Genomic DNA, 24,398 nt, shown 5'->3' on the forward strand with positions numbered 1-24,398 from the left:
TAGTCATGCGGCAAGGTTAAATGACCTGCTTCAGGTGGTACTGGGGAGGTCGCAGGTAGATGAAGTCAGGAGTTAGTGTCTGTCTGTCTGGTTTAGAATTTTTTGTTTAAAGTATTGGTCCTAGAATGGGGCCTGTGCCTGGATAGCTCAGTTGGTTAAAGAGTGGTACTGATACTGTAATGCCAAGGTTGCAGGTTTTATCCCTGTATGGGACAGCTGTATGTTACTACACTGCCGGGGGTTGGACTACATGGTCCTGAGGATCCCTTCCAACTCTATGATTGTATGATTCTTCGATTTCCAATTAATTTCAGCCAGCAACATGTGTTAAGACATCCCTGGACAGCTGGCGTTTTGTTTTTAGACAGGAATCCCCTTCCTGTCTGTCTGGGTTGACATTAACCCCTCATTCAGATAGAGACATGTGCTGTCTTGTTCCAGCTGTACTTAGTGACTGCATGTTGCTATGCAATTCCTGGGTTTCCAGTCAGCTGGGTACAGCAACAAGGTGTAGGAAGCAGGTGATTAACAGCTGATCAGAATGGTGTACTGCGCCCAGGGAGGCAAGGGTAGGGTTTAGCACAAGTGCCACCCCAATTCTCTGCTCCATAGAAAATGGTGAATTTTGTGGAAACATTTCAGCTGCTGTGGATCCTTTTTCTTTAGCTTAAAAAAACTTTGCAGCTACAAGTTGCTACAAGTGGAGCTCCTCTCAGTAGCTGGCAGGTGGCGGCTGCTAGTTTCCTTCTTCAGAAAGTCCTGGATGCATTAGCCACTTGCTTATTTGTGAAAGCTTGTCCCCCCCCCCACCCCCGAAATTCCTAGAATGATACTGCATTCAGGAAAGTTGCGGGAAGTGTGTTGACAGGTGGGGGTGGGGGAAGCTAAAGAGAAGAGCTCTGATATTGCCACTGTTTTACACAATATTTTGAATGAATTTAGAATTACTGAGCATGGCATGTCATTATTGGTCCATTTACCTTTATGTGCTGAAGGCTGTTACCTACAGCAAAAGTTGAATATGGGAAAATAAATAAGTATTGTCATTTTAAACATTTCTGGAATTTAAAAATATTTATCTGGGTGAACAACATGGATTAGAAATTCATGAAATTATTATCGGATATATTGGTTTGCTTATACAAGTACTACCACTTCAGACCAATTTTAATTATTTCATTCAAACATTCATTTACTTTTTTGGGTCATGACTTGAGTGTAGATGAATTATTTGATTAACTTGGGTGCTTTGTCTTGAAAAAATGTAATTGTTTCTGGTTGGAGCAGTGTGCGCTCTCTGCCTTGGGCTGAATTGTAGCATGAATGAGGTGGCAAAGCTTTTGGAGTTCACTGGAACTCCTACTGCCACTTTAAAAAAAATTGAAGTAGTTATTAGAGTGATTCACTGGGTGTTTTGTCTAGGATTAAACTCCTTTTTCATCTGCTGAATTTTGTTACTGTTTTACCAAGATATGGGTGAGTGAGCTGAATGGAGTTGCTCTCTCTCAGTTCTGGTCTTCTGGGTGCTTGTTTCAGAATCAGCATAGATTAGAGGGTTGGGGAGAAGCAGTTGCTGTCTTCTACAAGAATTCTGCCTCTCCAGTCTTCCTGTTGGCTTTGAGTGCCAGTTTCGAGTGTTCGTATATTATGTTACATACTCAGGAAGCATTAGGATCCTAATGTATCATCCACTCCACTGCTCACCAGTCTCTTTAGCTGAGCTGGGAGTCATAGTCTCAGATTTGGGGTTGAGGACTGCTGGGATGATTGCCCTGGGGGACCTCAACACCCATGCTGAGTGCCTTGTCTGTGGTGGCTGAAAAATTCATGAGTCCCGTGACAGTTGTGGGGCTGTTATAACATGTCATCAGCCTAACACATCCTGGACAGAAGGATGGTGGTCTGAAGGTAGATTTTATATTGACTCCCTTGTTATGGCTGGACCACATTCTGTGAAGGTTTAGCTTGTTGCTTTATCCCTTCCATGGTTGGAGGAACCTATTAGAATAGTCAATCCCAGAGACTAATGGATTCTGAGGGATTTTCAGCTAGTGTGGCTGGTATTTTTGTCAGAGTCCTGATTACTTTCTGGAATATAGATGGAGGACTTGGGCAGTTAGCATAATCACTCCCAAGTGCCCTTTTGCCACGAGCAGAGCCCATTAAGCTCCTTAGTATACACCTGAGCTGAGGGCAGGGAAGCAGTTTGGGAGACAGCAAGAATGCAGATGGAGAAGGACTAATAAGTTCAATCAAACAAAAACAAGAGCACATTATCTGTCTATCTGCCTATTCTGTGTCATGAAAGAGGTGAAGAAGCAGTTTTTGTCCACCACTAGTGAAGCACTTCCAAGTGTTTTGGGGCCCTTTGCAACCTGGACATCCCTTGGAGGCACACTGCATCATGTTTGCTAGGCACTTTGAGGACATTCATCACATCATTGATGCCAATATTATTGCAGATCAATCAACTCAGTTATCTAGGCCAACTAGTTCAGTTTTATTGGGTGACTTTTGATTTTGTAAGACATACAGATGTGAATGTGGTCCAGGGTATAGTAGGCAAAAGACAATTGTGGTAAGACAGTGAGATTGGAGCTAGGCTATTCCTGCCACCTCTGCCAGTGGTAAAATAATGTAAACAACAAAGTTGCTGCAGCTGTTAAAGGTTTAAAAAAAAACCCACCTCTCTCATTGGCAGTTACTTTGCTGTATATCTCTTAAAACCTGGGGGAATGCTTCTCCATTTCACCACTAGTGAATGGGACTTCAAAATTTGGGGGGCATTTGGGCTCAAGCGTACACTGCATATTACTAAAACCTTAAGTAATACACCTTTTTGAGACAGGGAAGCATGTGTAAGACTTTTTTATTTTGAATTTTTAGTTACCATTTGTTAAGACAAAAAGACAATTGCTAATCTTTCCATTCCCTTTTGCAGTAATTTAAAAACTATTCTGCATTTGATTAACCTTTTCCCATGTTGCCATGCCTGCTGCAGAATATTTAAGTTTTGTAGAAGATCACAGGTGCACGATCAATTCCACTGGGGCACTTTAGACGTTACCACCACATGTTGTGAACTCTTTGGCAAATTTCTAAATGCCAGGCAGAGGAATAAGTGACTTCTCTAAAGCACGAGTAAATGCCTTTGAATATGTAGCATTAGAAATAAATTGGACCATGGGAGAAAAAATAAACACACCATCGTACATAAAGATGAAAAGCACACTACTATTGCATTGATGTTCTCCAGGAAAACAGCAGCCATTTACGTAAATGGAGCCTTGGACTTTTCAACTTGTTTGTAGTAAGAGTAAAAGTTTGCTGGGGCATGGCGGTTGTTGTCCTTTTGTCTTTACATAGTGCCGTGATGTGACATTTTGCCTGTCCATGAACTTCTAAAATGACTGAGGTGACATGGTCATAGAAAGGTTAGTGCAGTTTAATAGAAATGGTAGTGGATGATAGACATGGGCATGTAGTCCAATTTTTTAAATTTTTTGTGGTTTAAATGAGACAGAGAGCTTTCTCTCTCAGTATGTGTAGTATTTGATTAATATCACACAACAGTGGACTCTTGACTTTCACTTGAAACCACAAAGAAATGATGAAAAGACATCTTTACAAGTCATGCACAAAAATGCCTTTTGAAATAAAGGCCTTACTGTTGATCATCACTCTTGTTTTCTCATATTAACAATGTTCAAACTATATTCATTCTATGGTTATTTGATTTACACATGGAAAATGAAATAAGGGGTGGAAAATTAAAATTCAAAAATGAAATTTTTAAAGTTCTTGGCATCCTTCTGTCTCGAGGCAATGGAGTGCGCCTCCAGGGGTGAAGTCAAATTGCTGCGTTAGCAGCACTGAAGTGACCTCCACGGGGTGCAAGCCTGGGCAGTATGTATGGAGGTCCTGGCCTCACTGATGTGGTCCAAAGAAAAGCAGATCAATATGTTTGGCACCAACCTGGCTCTGTAGTTGCCAGAAATAGGGCTACAAGATGCCATCCAGCCATCTTGGAGACTGTTCTCCAGATTAGTGTAGGGTTTACAATTATTATTATTATTATTATTATTATTATTATTATTATCCTTTTCTTTTCTCGGAAGATATCCTGCAAGGCAGCGGAAGTTTAGGATCAGAGTTTTCCATCTCCTAGATGGGCTGCCTTCCCAGTCTGGCAAGCCCCACCTGCCCCTCACTTCCCTCATTCAAAAAATGCCTTCTTGACCATTGGACCCACTGTTCGGTCTTGTCTGCTCAGTTCACCAGAGTCTGTCTTTACATGCAAGGAAAGATCCTATCTGAGGGTTTGAGACCCATTGGTTACCCTCACCTGGTTTAGCTGGCCAGTTGGAGCCGTTTCCTGGGGTATAGTTACTCTTGCATACTGAGAGCTTCTAGGAGCCACAGGTGATGATGACGATGATGATGATAATAATAATTTTAAAAAATTATACCCTGCCCATCTGGCTGGGTTTCTCCAGCCACTCTGGGTGGCTTCCAACAAAATATTAAAATACAGTAGTCGGTCAAACATTAAAAGCTTCCCTAAACAGGGCTGCCTTCAGCTGTCTTCTAAAAGTCTGGAATACTGTAGTTGTTTTTCTCTTTGACATCTGGTGGGAGGGCATTCCACAGGATGGGTGCCACTACCGAGAAGGCCCTCTGCCTGGTTCCCTGTAACTTGGCTTCTCACAGCAAGAGAACCACCAGAAGGCCCTTGGCACTGGACCTCAGTGTCCGGGCAGAACGATGGGGGTGGAGACGCTCCTTCAGGTGAGAGCTGAGTGCAGAGTGGGGACCAAAAGTATACAAACTACCCACTTTTCCCCTTACTGATTTTAAGTATCAGTTGAGTAAAGCAGGTGGAGGGACACAATGTTATTTGATTAGATATGCCTTGCTATCGTTTTCCCAAGGCGTTTAAGTAGAATGCATTAGGTTCACAATCCCCTTTCCCATTTTATCCTACATCATTTCTATGAGGTATTGAGGAATAAGTTGCTCAAGGCCACCAGTGAACTTCATGGCTGAACAGAGATTTGAATCCAGATATTCCCACATTAAAAACATTAAAAATTGTCCACTATATTGCAGTGGTTACACAGAAAAGAGTAATCTTATGATAAAGTCAGCTATCCTGGAATATTGAAAATAAGGATGCAGCTTAGAGAAAGATTTCTGAAATACTTTGTCTTGATTTATTTTGTTTCTAATCTTCAAATTTGTCCAGCTTTTCTATTTAAGCTTTCTTCTTTTTTTTTAAAAAAAAAAACTGTTTATGGAAATTAATTTCTACTGATTAGTTGCATTGTATCAACAATTTCCAGAAGATTTCCTAATAACCAGGGTAGATGTTATATTTTTCTAGTCCTGGAATTGTTCTTGTAAATTTTGTCTCAGATATACATGTTCGACCCACAAAACTGAACGTAACTGTCTAGGTATGCAACTGTTCAATAAACGTGTTGTTTATTGAAATAGCAGTGGTGTTGTTTGTTGTTTATTCAATAAACGTGTTGTTTATTGAAATAGCAGTGGTGGATGATCAGGTTAGCTTATCCGTATTGTTCAAGTCAGATTTATGTAGATAAAATATAAAATATATGTATGGGTGGGATATGAAACCTCTCAAGAGGTCAACAGATTTTGGGGAAGCTTCAAGCTGGGGAAGAAGGGATAGTTCCCAACTGGAACTGAACAGGGGAATGAAAATATTCCTGAAATTTCCCTGAGATGCAGAAACTATGTCTGTTTTAAGTTTTTAAAATACTGTGAAAAATGGGGTCCAGGTTGTTCTTGCTTGCCTACTGCATGTCAAGCATGACGTAAGACTTTGGTTATATGCACCTCGCCTGTAATAATATATTTTGTCATTGGTATATATTTGCAAATGCTTGTGTCACATGTGATGTTATACGTGTAGGAGGCATTTACATGATATCTGAACTCATTACCACACTTGATATGCTCTCTATATGAAACGTGGCATGTTAATGAGCATAATACAGTTACCATTTAAGTATGGTTGTGTGAATCAGTCCTATGCATCTTTGCAGTGCCCTGTTTGAAGTGACTTGCGGTGGAATATGCAAACAATATCAATCAATAATTTCTGGAATCTTTTTACTAAGAATCTTTCCAATGCAGTCATTATTTTGCCGTCTAGGTTTTGCAGCTTTCCATTCAGAGGGTGTAATTTCCTGGTGTTGGCTTTTAATATCCAAAAAACAAAGGCACTGGTGTTCATCAAAATACAACTCTTCATTCATTTATTTTTCACAAAGCAGCTAAAGGAGGAGGCAAAGGCAGAGGGTGAAGAAAGAGCTATGAGTGGAGAGGGCCCCTTTCTCCATCCTTTGGACCCCCTGGGAATCTCAGCAAACTTTCTGCACCTAGAACTGGGTGCAGCTGAATAGGACACAGTTGTGGGCAGCCTAAGGAACTGCCATCCACCTTGGGCCTGCCTGTAAAAAAGCAAGTCTAGAGTAAGAGACTAGGGTGATGTCTGCTGTTTCCAGGAACTCTTCTCATTGTGAGACTTTTGTGGGTGATCTGAAAGTTTGTTTAGACCCTTGGTAAAAACTGGGAGGATGGTTGTATCAGAAGGGAAATGAATTGATACTGATTTTTATATATTGGCAACTTTTTATTAGTGTAACTATTTAAATATGTAACTGTATTCTTATAATATTTTGTTTGAATTGTCTGTTGTTGCTTCTTTTTTGTACACTGTTTAGAGATGACAGAGATACTTTCCAGATTACTTGTGTATTACCTTCAAGCGACCAAGTTGGAAAGCTTTGGTGAACTGGAAATTTATTTATTTATTTAGGTCATCTGTTTGTCACAATGAGTAGGTGAGGTAGCCAAAATATTTGGACTGATTTTTAAGTCAGTCAGTCAGAACTGTTTGCAAGAAATTATCAAAAATACAAGCGTTATAGAAGTACGTTTTAACACAGGTGGTCTCTAGCACACAGGACTGCAAGTTGTAGAAGTTCTGTCAATATGTTGAGCTGGTGTATGTCTGCATATTGTATGCATATATAGATTATTTCACCACAGATAATTTTTGGAGTTTCGTGGTATTTAAGTACATAGGAATCCTAGGATACGAGTAACAGATTAATTGGTAGGATACATATTATTTATATAAAGATAATTGAATTTACACTTTATTTTCCCAATTTTTACTTGGTTAAGAAAATGTCAGGAAATTGATCAGTTCATTATGCATGAAAATGGAGGAGTCATTAAAATTGCTAATTTAAGAGAGTTCTAGTTTTAATTTATGTAGTTGATTAGAACTGCATTGGGACGCGGGTGGCGCTGTGGGTAAAACCTCAGCGCCTAGGACTTGTCGATCGTCAGGTCGGCGGTTCGAATCCCCGCGGCGGGGTGCGCTCCCGTCGTTCGGTCCCAGTGCCTGCCAACCTAGCAGTTCGAAAGCACCCCCGGGTGCAAGTAGATAAATAGGGACTGCTTACTAGTGGGAAGGTAAACGGCGTTTCTGTGTGCTGCGCTGGCTCGCCAGATGCAGCTTGTCACGCTGGCCACGTGACCCGGAAGTGTCTTCGGACAGCGCTGGCCCCCGGCCTCTTAAGCGAGATGGGCGCACAACCCCAGAGTCGGACACGATTGGCCCGTACGGGCAGGGGTACCTTTACCTTTACCTTTTAGAACTGCATTATTTGTCTTGGTTGTCAAAAATCTGAATTATGAACTGATTTATTAGAATTAACAATGTCTATATAAATCTCAGAGACAAATAGGTGATTGAAATATGACCCAAAAGGTAGAAATAACTGTCTAAGAGGATCATCAAGGGAAAACTTTCAACAGAGTACAATTTTATTATTATTAAATTAAAAGCTTCCAAGGCCAGAGCCCCTTAGGAGATGTTGAAGAGAGAGAAAAGGTGTGGAAGAATAGTTATGTGTGAGAGAAAGGAGGCAGCAAATGAAATTGGATGAAAGGGAGAGAATTAGAAAATAAAACTTCATCTGAGCAAATTTAAGACTAGGAAACAAACTATTAAAAGCTGAACACAATCTTCAGCCTCAAAGGTAGACTGCTTGAGTGAAAGGAGAGAGAAAGCTGACTGAAGAATGAAAAATATGCTACTATAGAAGCATTAATGAAAGGAAGAGAAAATACATTTTGATCCAGGATATATCTTAAAATTAACAAGAATCCCATAAGACGAACACCACCTTTTAAAGGATATTTAAAATTTGGATCAGACTATAGTTGTAGAATGCACTTAATATTTAAATGTTGGGATTCAGTTTAAGCAATAATAAGTCATAAGGTATAATATATTATATTAAGGTATAATGTATTATATATTATTTAAGCTATAATAAGTCATAAGCTTCCTTAACTGTGAACCTTTATGAGTAAGAAATCAACATATCTATCCAGATCTACACCAGAACTCTTTCTGAACACTCGCTCTCTGAAAATTCAGTGAGATTGAGAATTAAATGTTCAAGGCATAGGGTTGTATTAAGTCTTATGTAGAATAGACAGATTGAAATTAATGAACTTAAGTCATGTCCATTAACTTCAGTGGGTCTGCTCTGAGTAGGACTAGTGTTTAATATTCCCCATAATCTTCTTTTTGTTAAGTTACAGGCTTTTCTTAAGAAAGATTGGATTATAGCTGACATAGAGGAATTAGTTCACGGATATTAAGACTGACAGAGCCCAGGCTGCAGCAGCAGTCACTGAATAAGGACGAATAAACACCCTAATGACAGGGAAAGTTGAAGATTTAACAGAGGCTATAATTGGCTGCATTCAGACAATCAAATCTTATATTTGAAGCCAAGATACAAACAGGTTGCAACACCACACACCTGTTTACCATCGTCCTTCACTCAAGCTAGCAAATAAGCCAGGAACCTCTGTTAGCCAAAGCTTGGTTAACTTGGTTAATAGTTACAGTAGTTACAAACAGTGTTCAAAAGGTGACAGGTGCATTTTGCACCTGGCTTTCAGACACTTGTGACCAAAATAAGATGCCCGGGTGCCAGGATGGTGCCTGAAGTCTCCACCATTTGAAGGTGCATGCCTGGGGATCCTTGAATCTTAACTGTTTTCACACACTAGCAACACATCCTGTAGAATCCTGTTATGTTTTATCTGTACAATCAGAATGAATTTCAGAAACCCAAACCTTGTATTGAGAAATTTGATATTTGAGCCATCTCATCCAAAAATGGCAAATAAACAATCCGTTTTGGTGACTGTAACCCTATTTTAAGGAGCAATTTTGTACCTAGCGTAAATGTCTTTAGTTTCTAGCACTGGTTATAAATAAAAAGAGCCAGGGCCTCCATGTCTGGCAGCCATTAACCACATTTTCCTGGTTTGGACGTAGTGGAAAGCTATGGGTCAGGGCTTTCTGAGTTACTTGCCTGCTCATGTGAAGGAAGGAACAAAGTGACAGTTCCATACATTTGCTTGCTTGCTTACGGAGTGAAGCAAATATTCTCCTTTTTATTTCTCGTGCTCTTTACTTTTCTGATATGGATTTGTTAATGCAAAGGAATTTCTGTAAATTATATTTATTCTATGTATTGAAAACAGGTTTTCCCAATAATTTTTCGTATAAATTTGGTCTTGGGGTTTGTTTGTTCTGTTGCCATAGTGTGATAATAGTCATGCATCTGGAGGTGGTTCTACACACAGGGGGGAAACCCCCGCTATAAATAAGTCAGAAATTAAATCGTTATAACAAAAGAAAAGAAAAGAAAAACCCTATGTAAAAACACTATAGAAAGGTTTGTGCTCTCTGGTGTCATCTGGTTTTGCATGTTTATAATGCATTCAAATCACTTTTTTTTACTAATGTAGCTGAGTCCTGGGTTTTCTTCTACTGCAGTTACTATTTTTTGAACTGCTAAGTGATGTTAACAGGCATAAAATTTTGATTTCTTTTATTCATCGAGAAAGCACAATTTAAAAAAAATCATTAACAATGTGAATTTTCATATGTCTTAAAAAAAAAAACTTATGCTGCATAGCACATCCATGCTATAATGAATGGCTTAATTGGAAAAAGTTAGATCTGCCATTTTTAATAGGGCTTTAAAGTTTGGAGAGACCCAGGAAAGCGTAAAGAACTGCATATTTTAAACACTTCTTTAGCAGGATTGTGCTGCTCTGTTAGGCTTGCGGGTCGAGTTAAAAGTTCATATACTCTGTTAGGTGGACAGATTGAAACTGCAGTCTGTACATGTATACCTTGGAGGAAGATATACTCAACACAGTGAGCCATACCTCTGAGTAAGAAATGTTACAAATGACTGTTTTGTGTGTTTTTCTGCTTACAGGAAATTTGGTGAGCGACCTCAACCTAAACGGCTCACCAGGTAAGACATAATTATTTGTGTTGCTAGATCCTAGTTTATGCAATTAGTGTCTTAGTTCCTTCAGACTTTGGGCAGGCAATTGCATGGTTCACTGTTGTTAATTCATGGGTTTTTTGAACTATGTATGAAGATCTAGTTGTCATAAAAACAGGTTGTAGCTTAGCCTTTTCCCAATATGCTAAATTTGTTTGTGCAAGTATGTTCCCCCCCCCCCCCGGAGAAATTACATTTGACCATGTAACTCTATTCCTAGCTGTCATTTGAAATGATATACCGGTACTCTAAGAACAGTTTTACTATTGCATCTGTTATTGGAATGAACTAGACCTAAATACACAGTGGATTCCTTTCTTGTCCCACCTTGAAAATACAAATTTTATGGCAATGTGTTGTAAAAAGAATGGTGAAGTCAAGTCAATCCAACTATGGAATAATTCTTCACCTCTGCATTTTTATTAGGTCAGTTTTCAACCTAAGGGTACCACATTTATTAATTTTCAATATTTATAGACATCTTTTTCAGCCTTCAAAGTGAGTGTGGTATTAAACAGCACAATAAGATGCAGTCATACAATTTTTTATATTTATTTATCTATTTATTTATCAGATTTATATACCACCCTTCATCATAAGATCCCGAGGCAGTTTACAGCCCATAAAGTACTAAAATTATGAAATGTTTGCAACAACAACAAAATGTCTTGCAGCCCTTCTGTTTAAATGCAGGTTTTTCCAAAGTCAGTAGGCCAGCGCAGTAAAAGCACTCCTTTTTTGGGGGAGTTCTGAATTCAGTGACGGCATGTTAATCTGGGCTGGATCACCTGACTACAACTGGATTACACAAACGCATGCACCTACACACCGTGGATTGCCTTTTTGACCTTTTTAAATAATGGAAATTCTAAACACACAACAATCCAGGCATTTAGTTATTTATGCAGACCTTCTCCTCATCTAAAACAGCTTCCAGAGTGGCCTAGGTACCCCTCATTATACTTAGGTTAGACCACTCACTGATAAAGGGCTAAAGAGCTTGAACTGGATGAGTATTTCTTACCATTGGACAATATATACTTTCTTGATGCCTTTTACTGTTGTTGAAATATTCAGCTACCCCTTTTTAAAAGTTTAACTTTCACAGTTTTATTAGTACATTTTGTGTCTGGTCTTTCCAGTGTTAAATCATACCCTGTTCCTTGGCAAAACACTAGATTTTGAATCCTTTTTTCCTGTTGCTTTAGTTTGTATTATCCAAAAAGTCCTCCTGCAGACAAATGTTCTATTTTATCTGTATGTTAGCATTATTTGCAATGCGGGTTCTCTCCTAGTAGCCAAGGACAAAGCTAAAGTTTACAGTTTGTGACAATGGGGTGGCATTCAATATTGTGAATGGAAGCAGCCTTTTGTTCTGTGAACAGAAGCTGTTCCCACTCCCTGGAGCACCAATGTGGAATGCTAGTCATAATTTTCAGAAAGACAGTGGAACATGTGTGTTATTGCTTCTTCCCCTCTCTTGGTAGCCTACTAGGGAAGCCTTTGAAAAGTAATCATTTCCATAGGTTCTGCCCTATGATAACTGCATATTGTTCAAAATGAAATGGGAAAGTACTTGTAATCTTAAGCAGCAAATCCCCTAACTATAGGCAGATGTCAGCATCCTAACACGTTTGTCTTAGCTGCTTTTGTTTCATGTGCATTTAGAAAAATTTCTAGCAAATATAGAATTAGAGATACATCCAGGAATGTATTTTGGAATGAGTTCCTGCTTGCTCTGTAGTTAAGCCATTAAAAGGCATGTAATTCCAACCAGAGTATACTTTGAGGCTGAACAACTTAGCCATTTAACATTTTTCTTCTATTTTAAATAAAGGTTTAAAAATACAGTCGTACCTCCAGTTACGTATCCCTCCGGTTACGTAAACTTCGGGATACGTAATTCGGGAAGTATATTTCTGGGATTTTGCTGCATGCGCAGAAACACTCTACCGCTGTGTGTGTGTGCGCAGAAGCGATCTCTCCGGTTGCGAAAACGTCAGGATCCAGCCGGACCTCTGGAATGGATCCCGTCCGCAACCGGAAGTATCACTGTATTACACTCTTGAAAAGGCTGTTTATCCTTTCCGAGTAGAGCTAGATTTTGTAGATAGGCTACTGCTTGTGAAGACAAAACAAATGGAAGTGCCTCAACTGTGTTAGGCTCTTGATCCATCTATCTTAGTAGTGTTTACTCCCAAAAGCCACCACTGTCCGAAGGCAGGTTGATGTCTTTTCCAGCTCTGCTAGAAAGTAAGGGCCAGATCCCAAGTCCTTCTTTAAATCATGTATTCCACTAATTATAAACCTTATGGTGGATAACTCTTGGACTTTCACTTCACTACTGTTGCCTGAGGACAGGGAGGTGCTTTCTGCAGGAGGACGGACTCAGAAACTAGGTTAAGCCACCTACACGCCCCTTGGCAACTCTGTAAGCCCCGCCAGTGAGCTACTTGAGGTTATAAAGGTATGTGCTTGCAGATATCTTGTACTCCACGCACTTGGGCTGCTTATTTTGCCGGAATATTTTTAAATATCAAAACTTAAAACCAACATGGTGCCCTCCTTAAGTTTTTGGACTCCCACCTCCCATCAGCCCTGGCCAGCATAGCCACTGGTCAGGGACAATGACAGCTGCAACGCCTGGAGACTACCTTTGCCATACAGCTTGTTTTTTTAATGAAGAGTATTTCTATTAATTTTATTGTGCCTTTTTAATTCTCAGGGAAGCAATGAGAAACTATTTAAAGGAGCGTGGTGATCAAACAGTCCTAATCCTTCATGCAAAGGTTGCACAGAAATCGTATGGAAATGAAAAGAGGTTAGTGTTGTGCTGTGTGCTCTCTATTGTGCCATTTTGAGACATTATGGGAAATGTCATACATAAAACAATCTTTGGCTGATCTAGAAGAACTTCAGGCATCCACAGTATCTTTTCTCCAGATTTCAGTAGTGCCATCTCAAAAGCTCTATAATACAGTGTAAGCTTGGTTCCAGGTTGTTATACTTGTACAGTGTAAGTTTGTGTCCTTGGTTCTTCGAAACCCTGAAATTTGCTTTGGGTGGAGCTCCACCTAGTGTACACATAAAGGCTGGCTTGGTGTTTAGACGTTCTTCAACTGGCCAAATGAGGAATGCTAATGAAACCTGTATTAGTTTTTTTTACAAAAATGTTTTCAGTATACTGAAGTGAAAAATTGGAGTGGAGATTATTCTGGGGATACTTTTAGTATCAGTTGATATTTTAGATAGAATCTTAACTTCTCTGGAATTTTTTTTCCGGTTTTCCCCTTGTTCCTATAGCTTTAAAAGTCAGCAGTTAGGCTCAAAAACAGCCTAACAAAACAGAATAAAAGCAGGTGTTTTTTGTGATTTTGGGGGTGATTTTTTAAAATCATTATTGGAGGTGTTACAACTCTATGCTGTGATCCCAATCTCCCCACCCTCCACCCTGGCATCAATTAAACAGCTTGCATTATCCCCAATGGAAGCTGTTTTTTTTTTTTTAAAGCATAAATTTGCTGCACAGGGAGACAAGGAGAGGAGAGAAAGAGAGAGAAGGTGATAAAGTGAAAAGGGGAAGAGAGAGACTGGAATGGAATGAATGAATCATAGAATCATAAGAATTGGAAAGGACATCAAATCTCATATTTTTCCTGCCAGTGCTAGAAAAGCACTACCACAGCATCCTGATAGGTGGTCATCCAGACTCTGCTTAAAACCCTCCAGTGAAAGAGAGTCTGCCACCTTCCAAGGTAATATAGTTTTGGTGGGAGTGGGGATGTTAGAGAGAGGGAGGAGTGATCCACTTTTGACATTGGCCCCGTCCCCTATGGACCTGCTGCCCCTGACTGATTTTCTCCAAGAAAATGCAGTTCTGGGGATGGCAAAGACTCCCCACTCCTGTCTTACATTTGTCTTTCTTCAGTGGGAAAATTAAGTACATGTTTGATGTCTCTAATAGAAATCAGTCAGGCTTAGAAGCATGCAATAAGCAGTAGTGCAGATACCTTTTATATTGTTATGGAGCCAAGGCTGTGTTGCTCTGTAATTCCACAGTCGCCTCCTATTGATTCTGAAAACAGAGTATCCAGGAATTTCAGTTTTCGTTTGAAAAATAGTGTGTTTCTTCATCCTAAAACTGTAGCGATTGCTCTTTGAAAAAGTATTACCACCATTATTTAAAGCATTTAGAGCTCTTCAGCCAAAAGTGTCCCCAGAGTGGCTTATTTCCAGTCAATTAACATAAGACTATATACAGTCAATAAAAAAAACCAAAACCCTTCCCTCAGGCTTACAATAATAATAAAAAAGACACACAAGGGAAAACAGACAGGGAGAAAGTGGCCGGGGCGGGGGGGGGGGTCAAACTCAGAACATTGATTCTTGAATAGTTATTCTTATAATGATAGCTGGCACAGTATATTGGAAAATGTGAGAAATGCCTCGTAAATCCTTGCAAAGTAGGAAATGAGTTTTAGTGTCCTGCATAGTTAGTTCCTTATGGCTAAGCAGGAGCAAAATAAAACTATGTATAGTGAGGGACGCGGGTGGCGCTGTGGGTAAAACCTCAGCGCCTAGGACTTGCCGATCGTCAGGTCGGCGGTTCGAATCCCCGCGGCGGGGTGCGCTCCCGTTGCTCGGTCCCAGCGCCTGCCAACCTAGCAGTTCGAAAGCACACCAGTGCAAGTAGATAAATAGGGACCGCTTACTAGCGGGAAGGTAAACGGCGTTTCCGTGTGCTGCGCTGGCTCACCAGATGCAGCTTGTCATGCAGGCCACGTGACCCGGAAGTGTCTTCGGACAGCGCTGCCCCCCGGCCTCTTAAGCAAGATGGGCGCGCAACCCCAGAGTCGGACACGACTGGCCCGTATGGGCAGGGGTACCTTTACCTTTACCTTTTATAGTTAGTAAATCTCTGCAAGCCATATCATTTATGTAGGTCACAGAACCCAGTTTCTCTCTCTTTCTATAATTTTTATTAAATTTTCTGTTTTAAAATTTAAAATACTCATTTTGCATCCTTAAGATATGACTTCCCTTTTTCTCTTTCCATGGTTCATTTTACATATCATAAATCCCTACATATTTTACAAAAACTATACCATTCAGTATTCCATTATTCCATCCATCAAAACCTACTTACACTGTTGAATTTATCTTAATGCTGCCAGCGTTTTCAGCTGTCCACAATTATTTCCCATATATTCAATAAACGCTTTCCGATCTTCTCTAAACGTATGTTCTTCTTGTTCTGTTATTCTATATGTTAAGTCTGCGAGTTGTGCATATTCTGTCAACTTAAGTTGCCATTCTTCTTTGGTTGGGACCTTGCTCATTTTCCATTTTTGGGCTAACAAAACACGGGCCACGATAAATAACCCTTTTAAACACCTGGGAATTTCAGTCTGAATTATCCCCAGCAGAAAGGACTCTGTTGTTGTTTTTTGGAAGGTACTTTTAATCATTTTTTTCAATTCATTATGGATCCTTTTCCAATACTCTTTTACACTTTTACAAGTGCACCGCAGAATCCAGTTTCTCTTGCTTCAGATTTTGTTCAGAATTGTATTTATTTTGTACAGAATACACACAGCTTTAACCAAATGCATTGAGCTTGAACCCAACCCTCTGTTTTTCATCTTCAGGTTCTTTTGCCCACCTCCCTGTGTCTATCTTATGGGTAGTGGGTGGAAGAAAAAAAAAGAACAGATGGAACGGGATGGCTGCTCTGAACAAGAGTCTCAACCATGCGCCTTTATTGGGATAGGTAATAGTGACCAAGAAATGCAGCAGTTAAATCTGGAAGGAAAGGTAGGATGAGTACAAATCTGTATTTTATATGCTAGCTCTCTGATGTATTGAAGGCCTTCTGAGTCATTTTTCAGTATGTGTTTTATGGCAATAAACCGGCTTAAGAAGATAAAACATAGAACGTGGCGCTCCTTCTTGGGAGTAAGTCATTGATTGGGTCACTCTTTTCGTTCTCAGGAAAACGAGTAGATACTGACTGTGTACAAGAATTCATCCTGTGTGTAAACTGGTTGTAAGGATTGCCTGGAGTAGGGGGCACTAGCCTGTTTGGATCACGGGCGGATTTCACAATTTGAACGTTTACAGACCTGATCTGATTAAAATTAAGATTCCACATACGAGCGTTTCTAATGCTATTAGTGCAAACAAAAATGCAGCCAAGCATGCTATACTTGGGTCCATAAAAACGGGATGTCTCATAATTCAGTAGCCACGCATCTGTGGTGCTCGCTAAGGAAGTATACAGCTCCCTGAAGTGTTTGAAAAGCCTCGTATGCTTTTTGAAGCAGCATGTGTAGACCTTACGAAGATAGTTCATAACAATGTTGGTATATTTACAGCAACCTGGGATGTTGGGGAAATTGCTTACATCCCTAGATGTCAAAGGGGATTAATTGAAGTCTCTTGTAGTATCATAGTCCTAGCTTTTCTCTATGAAGGAGCATTTCACTCCCTGACCAACCAGAGAGAAGAAAAGGATAAACAGAGTTCTGTGCCTATAGGTAGTTAGTTGCCTGTTTCTTAGGGTTTGTTAATTGATTGCATTATAGGGAGATGCCTCAGTCCAGTATGAGTCTCGTCCATGCTTTCCTTTAATCATGGGTACCACAGCCCATTTCTCTTACTGTTACTGCCCTGTTACTGCCACCTATATGTCCCATATGCTTCAAACAATCCCATAGAACATGATTGATCATTTCCTCCATTCCACAAACCTCGTGACGTTTGGGTCAGTCCTCCCAGTCTTCTACAAGCCACTCAGAAGAGCACAAAGCCCGGTCAGAACTCTGAACAGATCAGCTAGCAAATTGCCTTAGCACGTAATGCTTTGAAGTCATAATTTGCTGCTTAACCTGCTGTTGCTACTTAAAACTTCTAATGAATTGATTCCTGTTCTTATCCACAGAACTATTGCACAGCTAAAACCTTGTACATATCTGACTCCGACAAGCGAAAGCACTTCATGTTATCGGTCAAAATGTTCTATGGCAATAGCGATGATATTGGTGTGTTCCTCAGTAAACGAATCAAAGTAATTTCCAAACCATCTAAAAAGAAACAGTCACTGAAGAATGCGGATTGTAAGTATTGATTTTGCAAGCTGCTTTGTACAGCACAATGCCACCTTTATTTGTATGTCATAATTTTCAAACGAGAAAATGCCTTTAATCGTCCATTGGGTGTGTATGTAGGAACAGCAATGCTGCCATATGATAACTTGATCTAGCAATTTAGAAGGGCATGAACCTTTCTAACAGATACATCATAGAATTATAGAGTTGGAAAGGACCTTGAGGACCCCCTGCAATACAGGAATATGCAGCTGTCCCATATGAGAATCAAACTTGAAACCTTGGCATTATCAATACTATGGTCTAACCAATTGAACTATAAATAAGGTTAAAAAAAGTGGTTTAGAGCACAGTGACACTCGTGTCCCAACTGAGCTATACACCTCAATGACACCCTTTAACTTCTGAAAAGGTGAATTCTTCAACTTGCCACTACAGTATTCTGGAACATGCAGTGCATTGTTTGCTGGGCAGAACCCAATTCAGACTATAGGGAGGGTCAAATGTGAGAATGTTGGCCCACATAATATACTCCCTATGTATACAAAACTACATGGATAAGTTGGTAAGCTAGCTTCCACCCCACAAATACTCAAAGTACTTTATCTGTTTCCAAAAAAAATTGGTTTACAGTCTTTGAAATTTTATAATAGAATGAACTTTTAAAAAAGCAAATTAAGAGACTCAGGACTTTCAAAGGGTGATATCCAGTGCTGTGTGAGTGAATGTCTGCTTGCATAACAGGTTTTCTTTTTTTGTCATTCCCATACCCCCGGTAGCCTTCCACACGCCCAGCCTTTGAGCAGATCACCTTGCCCTCAAGCAGATTGGCGAGGGGGTGTGTGGGGGGGGGGGAAATCCATTGGACCAGTGGTGTCCATTCTACCGGTGGATGCCTGGATCTATCTATTGGCATCCATCTTTCTCTACGGTCAGTGGAGTGCACTTCCGGGAATGAAGCCAAACCGCTGGAGAATCACGGCTACTGCTGTAGCTGCAGAAGCCAGCTACCGTATTTTTCGCTCTATAGGACGCACTTTTTCCCCTCCAAAAAAGAAGGGGAAATGTGTGTGCGTCCTATGGAGCGAATGCAGGCTCCCTGCCTTCAGTGATAGCAACGCGAAGCCTCCGAAGCCTGCGCTCCGGAGGCTTCGCGTTGCTTTCACTGAAACCAGGAGAGTCTGGTCTTTGAGGCTGATGGTGGGGGAAAGCAGCGCTTCCCCCCACTGCCAGCCCCAGAGGATCGGGGGGCAGTGGGAAGGCGCGCGACGCCTTCACACTACTCTCCGACCTGGTTTGGAGGCTGGCGGTGGGGGAAAGCAGCGCTTCCCCCCACCGCCAGCCCCAGAGGATCGGGGGGCAGCGGGAAGGCGTGCGACGCCTTCGTGCTACTCTCCGACCTGGTTTGGAGGCTGGCGATGGGGGAAAGCAGGTGGGAATTCCCCCACCTCATAGAAAAGCCTGCGGGAGCCGCACAGCCTTTAAAGAGCGCACCGCTCTTGGGGGCTTTTCCCCAAGGAGGGAGAAGGGACTGACTGGCCGAGTCAGTCCCTTCTCCCTCCTGTGGGCTTTTGTGGGAGATGGGGGAATTCCCCCACCTCCAGCAATAGCAGGGAGAAGGTTTGGGAGAAGTGCACAGGCTGCGTGCAGCCTGTCCTCTGCTCCCAGAGCCGGGGGGGGGATCACATTTTTCCCCTTGATTTCCCCCTCTGGAAACTAGGTGCGCCCTATGGTCAGGTGCACCCTATAGAGCGAAAAATACGGTAATTGCAATTGCTGCCTCCTGTGTTGCTTTTCCTGCATTAGCAGCACCAAAGTGACCTCTGGGGCACAAGCCTGGGCAGTGTGTATGGAAATCCTGGGCTGCCCAGATGACAATACCCCCCTCTTTGGCACCAGCTTGTCCGCAGGAGTTGCCAGAAGGAGGCATACAAAACGCCACCCAACTATCTTAGGGACTCCATTCTGGATTTGTGTAGCGTTTACTCCTAAGCCTTTTCTTCTCCTCAAGATGTCCTGTAAGGCAGCAGGCAATTTTACCTGTAGCATTACAGAATTACCGGGTGAAATAGTCCCTGTAGGAAACCCTCTTAAGAGGTGTGCCAAGTGTGACACTTCATTTCAGCCAGGGAGATGGATAGGGCATCGCTGTCTCATAGCTAATATTCCCTGCCTTCCCTGCTACTCCTATAAAATGCAAAGCTGGAACTCGTAACGTTTGCAAATGATCAGATCTTTATCCTATATCATAAACTGCAGCCCAAGTGGGAAGTGCAGAAGTGTCAGTCACTTCCCTTCTGCTTCCCGCTAAACGTAGTAACTTCTAAGCTAGTGCTCAGATGTGTTAGAATGGTGGTGTGGTGCAGAATATTGGCCATGTTAACCTCTATTTTGGTTGGTTTCCAGACACTCTGAGAAAATGGCTAGGCAAAGCTGCACACAAAGAAGCCGCTTGATTTTACAATTTTGGTATTTGGAGGAGGAGGAGAAGGAGGAGGGGAAACAGTGCCAAGATTTGGAATAAGGCCTACAGAGGATGGTTGAAAGGGATACCTGCATATTAATTTCAAACACTGGAATTAGAAGGAAATACTTTGTTTTTGCTGCTTTGGAGAAAAACAGTCGGTTGCAATTGGCTTGTGAATCTGTTACTATGGCCACATTTAAGGAATTTTAATTTTATATATATTTAAAATAAAGCATAGATTCCAAATTTCTGAAGTAGGTTGTGATTCAGGATTGTGCTTTCTTATATATACACATTCTCTGGATTTTAGCTTTGCAACCGAAAACATTAAAGTACTTTTGGAAGGAATATGTAGCAATAGATTATTAGAGTTGCTGCCTAGATTAATTTTGCATGCATGGTCTTTTCATGCAAATCTTTATTGCTTAACAGTCTAAAGACTGACATATTTAAATATCTGGCTTGTTGGTTTGTTTTTGCAGTGTGCATTGCGTCGGGGACAAAAGTGGCACTATTCAATAGACTTCGGTCACAAACAGTTAGCACGAGATACTTGCACGTGGAGGGAGGAAATTTCCATGCCAGCTCGCAACAGTGGGGAGCATTTTACATTCACCTCTGTAAGTAAAGCTTGCGATTGAAAACCCATACTTGTCTGTGCTGTATGATTGCTTTTGGAATCTATTGATCTCCTTGCATACTAAAATCTTTTCTTTTCCTCTGCAGTGGATGATGATGAATCGGAAGGTGAAGAATTCACAGTTCGAGATGGCTACATTCATTATGGGCAGACGGTTAAACTTGTTTGTTCCGTCACTGGCATGGCACTCCCAAGACTGGTATATTTGTTTTTAAATTTTAGATCTAGTATTATATTTATATCCCACCTTACTTCCAAAGAGAGGTACACGGTTCTCCCTCTCTCCATTTTATCCTCTCAACAAAGCCCCAAGAGGTAGTTTAGGCTAAGACGGTGGCTGGTCACCCAGGGAGCTTCATGGTTGTGTAGGTATATGAATCCTGGTCTCGGATCCTGGGCCAACACACTAACCACTACGCCACACTGGATCTTTACTCCTTTGATAACTTTAAAATATATAGATATATACTTGTTAAAGAATAGAGACCTGAGAATACAGTTTTTAACTGATAATCAGTCTTTAAAAAGCTACCAGGCTGGTTATACATAGCTGTTAATGGTTGTAAACTATTCTATGTTTTGATATACTGTATTTTTTGCTCTATAGGACACACTTTTTCCCCTCCGAAAATTAAGGGGAAATGTGTGTGCGTCCTATGGAGTGAATGCAGGCTCCTTGGCTTCAGCGATAGCAACGCGAAGCCTCCGGAGGCTTCGCGTTGCTTTCGCTGAAGCCAGAGAGGGAGAGCTGCGCAGTGCCCCTTCAGCGAAGCGGAAGGAGAAATGGAAGGGGCTCCGTTTCTCCTGCTGCTTCGCTGAAGGGGCACTGAGCAGAGAGGGGGAGAATTTTTTTTTCTTGTTCTCCCCCTCTAAAACAAGCTGCGTCCTATGGTCGGGTGCGTCCTATAGAGCGAAAAATATGGTACATTTGGTTCTGTGCAAGGTATACCAATGTAGAACAGTATAAGGCACTGTTTCAAAGTCCAAATCCTTATTGTCAATTTACTACAGTATGCTTAGTGCCTCCTGTAGTTTGCTAGGTTTGATGAACTATAGAAGCTTCATATGAACACGGATGATGTGTTTAACTGGCTCCTGATACTTGATGAATCCCTCCCACGGTTAGAATCCCTCAAGCACTCTTTTGATACCAAATATATTCACATACGAGTTCACTGCTGCCGCTTTTCAGTGCCCAGAAACATGTTACATTTTGATTCCAAGTGAGTCTTATGTGCACTTTTTTACCTACAGATAATTCGCAAAGTGGACAAACAGACGGCATTGCTAGATGCAGACGATCCAGTGTCACAGCTCCATAAGTGTGCGTTCTACCTTAAAGATACCGAACGAATGTACTTGTGCCTTTCCCAGGAGCGAATCATCCAATTTCAAGTGAGTTACTTGACAAACGGGTAATATTACACGTCAACATAATCTCACACTGCACCAGTGCCAATCCAAAGGGAACAGCGTACACAAAGTTCCAGCTCCTGGTCTGGAGCTGTTGAAAGTAGCGGGGTGGCAGGGCTCAGCAATTCCTGGATCAGATTCGCTGCTAGCGGGAAAGATTGTACGTAGCACTGCACACCTTTGTTGCAGATCAGACCTTTCCTTTGAGGTTTAGCTGAGGTTTCAGAAGCTTGCCTCATCCTGCAAAGTATTTTAGAACTAGCTGTGGAGTTGCAGATTGATGCATAGCGTGGCAGATGTTAGGAGCTCAGAGTGTGGTGGAGAGCTGCCTTGAAATGGATGCAACTACCGTATTTTTCGCTCTATAAGACGCACCAGACCATAAGACTCACCTAGTTTTTGGAGGAGGAAAATATTCTGAATCCCAGAAGCCAGAACAGCAAGCGATCCCTCTTGCTGTTCTGGCTTCTGGGATAGCTGCGCAGCCTGCATTCACTCCATAAGACGCATACACATTTCCCCTTACTTTTTTGGAGGGGAAAAGTGTGTCTGATAGAGCGAAAAATACTGCCCTGAAGAGGCTTCGCGCTGGGCACTTGAAGGGGGCGGGGAGAGGCAAAGGGCTGGGGAAAACTTTTCAGAAAGAAGCAAGGACCAAAGAGAATATGGATTTCTGCAGTGGGATAACTGTGGCTCTCCAAATGTTGCTGGACGACAACAGCCATCACCCCTGACCACTGGGCCATACTGGTTGCAGTGGACGGAGTCCAATAATATCTAGATGGCCAGAGACTTGCTATCTGCAGCATCTGTGTATCTGGCCTAATAAGGTCCAGCTCCGAGAGCCTTCTGGCAGTTCCCTCCCTGCGAGAAGTGAGGTTACAGGGAACCAGGCAGGGGGCCTTCTTGGTAGTGGCACCCGCCCTGTGGAATGCCCTCCCATCAAGGAAATAAACAATTATTTTATATAAAAAAATAAAAAAAGGAAATAAACAATTATCTTCAGGACTTTTAGAAGACATCTGAAGGCAACTCTGTTTAGGGAAATTTTTTGTTTGATGTTTTATTGGAGTTTTTTAATATTCTGTTGGGAGCCGCCCAGAATGGCTGGGGAAACCCAGCCAGATGGGCAGGGTATAAAGAATAAACTATTATTAGTGTTGTAAACATGGCATTCATTATACTGAACTTAGGCTTCAGTACAGTTCAGTGCTAAGCAGCCTAATTTAAACAATTGGGAACTACAGTAGAGGGGGCTTCCCTGGGGATCCTAGCCTGCAAATTTTGCAAATGAACACAACTAGTTTGTGGATTATGCTTTTCAAAGGGGGGGGGGAGCCCCTCGCCTCAGACAAAGATGGCTTGATGTGTTACAGTTGATTCATTCTCCGTTTTTGTTTTTGTTTTAACATGAAGCATTCTTGGACACCTGATTACTTCTCTGTTTTTTTTTTAAGGCCACTCCATGTCCAAAAGAACCAAATAAAGAGATGATTAATGATGGAGCTTCATGGACAATCATTAGCACAGATAAAGCAGAGTACACCTTTTATGAGGGAATGGGACCTGTCCACGCTCCAGTAACACCTGTGCCTGTTGTAGAAAGTCTCCAGGTGAGTTGATGTCCCTGCACTCGTCTTGGGATTTAGTTCACATAGGTGCCACCTGACTTTAGCTTGCTAAGTTCAAGAGTTGACCTGCGAGCAGTAGAACGGGAGTAGCTTGCAAAGTATAACAACAGTAGTTAGGGGCTGCATAACGTCTTTTGCAAGTTCAAGACACCCCTTGGCTTGGGCTGTGGTGCTACACTAAAAGCAGCACTAGCAGAAAAGAAAGGTGGTTAGCACAATTTGGCTGCCACCACTGGATATCGCCCGTAACCATTTTGCTTCTTGCTTCTTTATTGCATTACTCTAACGAGTCTAATTGGTACTTCGGCTAACTTCCTCCTTGGTCTCAAAAACGTTGCCTTTTATTGCACATAGCTGCATTTTGTGCATTTCTCGAGTGATTTGTGCACTTCTCACAAGTATCTGATAAGTTTATATCTCATTTCCCCACCCCACCCCCTAGTTGAATGGAGGAGGGGATGTAGCAATGTTGGAACTTACTGGACAGAACTTCACTCCAAATTTACGCGTCTGGTTTGGAGATGTGGAAGCGGAAACAATGTACAGGTGCGGTATCACACTTACTATATTTCTTTTCACACATCAAGTTCAGAATGTGTGTTTCTTTGTGGACTCTAAAGATAAGTCTGTCATCTGTGAGAGTTAATTAACCACTTAGCCTTTAATAATATATCAATTTTAAATTAACCTGCATATTACCAAAACTTCAATATA

The 24,398-nt window shown here is 41.4% G+C and overlaps 1 protein-coding gene across 8 annotated transcripts in view; it reads left to right on the plus strand.

Annotated features, from left to right (window-relative positions):
* Positions 1-24,398, plus strand: part of RBPJ (recombination signal binding protein for immunoglobulin kappa J region) — a 91,758-nt gene that overhangs the window by 60,074 nt on the left and 7,286 nt on the right. For all 8 annotated transcript variants that reach the window (XR_014551987.1, XM_083630587.1, XM_083630590.1 and 5 more), the window contains 9 exons: positions 10,356-10,394; positions 13,153-13,248; positions 16,076-16,241; positions 17,368-17,542; positions 20,483-20,620; positions 20,727-20,839; positions 21,895-22,035; positions 23,511-23,666; positions 24,127-24,230. Coding sequence is in view for 7 of the 8 variants with exons in the window: in XM_083630587.1 (XP_083486713.1) it covers positions 10,356-10,394; positions 13,153-13,248; positions 16,076-16,241; positions 17,368-17,542; positions 20,483-20,620; positions 20,727-20,839; positions 21,895-22,035; positions 23,511-23,666; positions 24,127-24,230 (1,128 nt within the window). In the remaining variant the exon portion in view is untranslated. The remainder of the gene's footprint in view (positions 1-10,355; positions 10,395-13,152; positions 13,249-16,075; positions 16,242-17,367; positions 17,543-20,482; positions 20,621-20,726; positions 20,840-21,894; positions 22,036-23,510; positions 23,667-24,126; positions 24,231-24,398) is intronic.

This window comes from Podarcis filfolensis (genome assembly GCF_964270895.1).
Source record: "Podarcis filfolensis genome assembly, chromosome: 9".
Taxonomy (NCBI): domain Eukaryota; kingdom Metazoa; phylum Chordata; class Lepidosauria; order Squamata; family Lacertidae; genus Podarcis; species Podarcis filfolensis.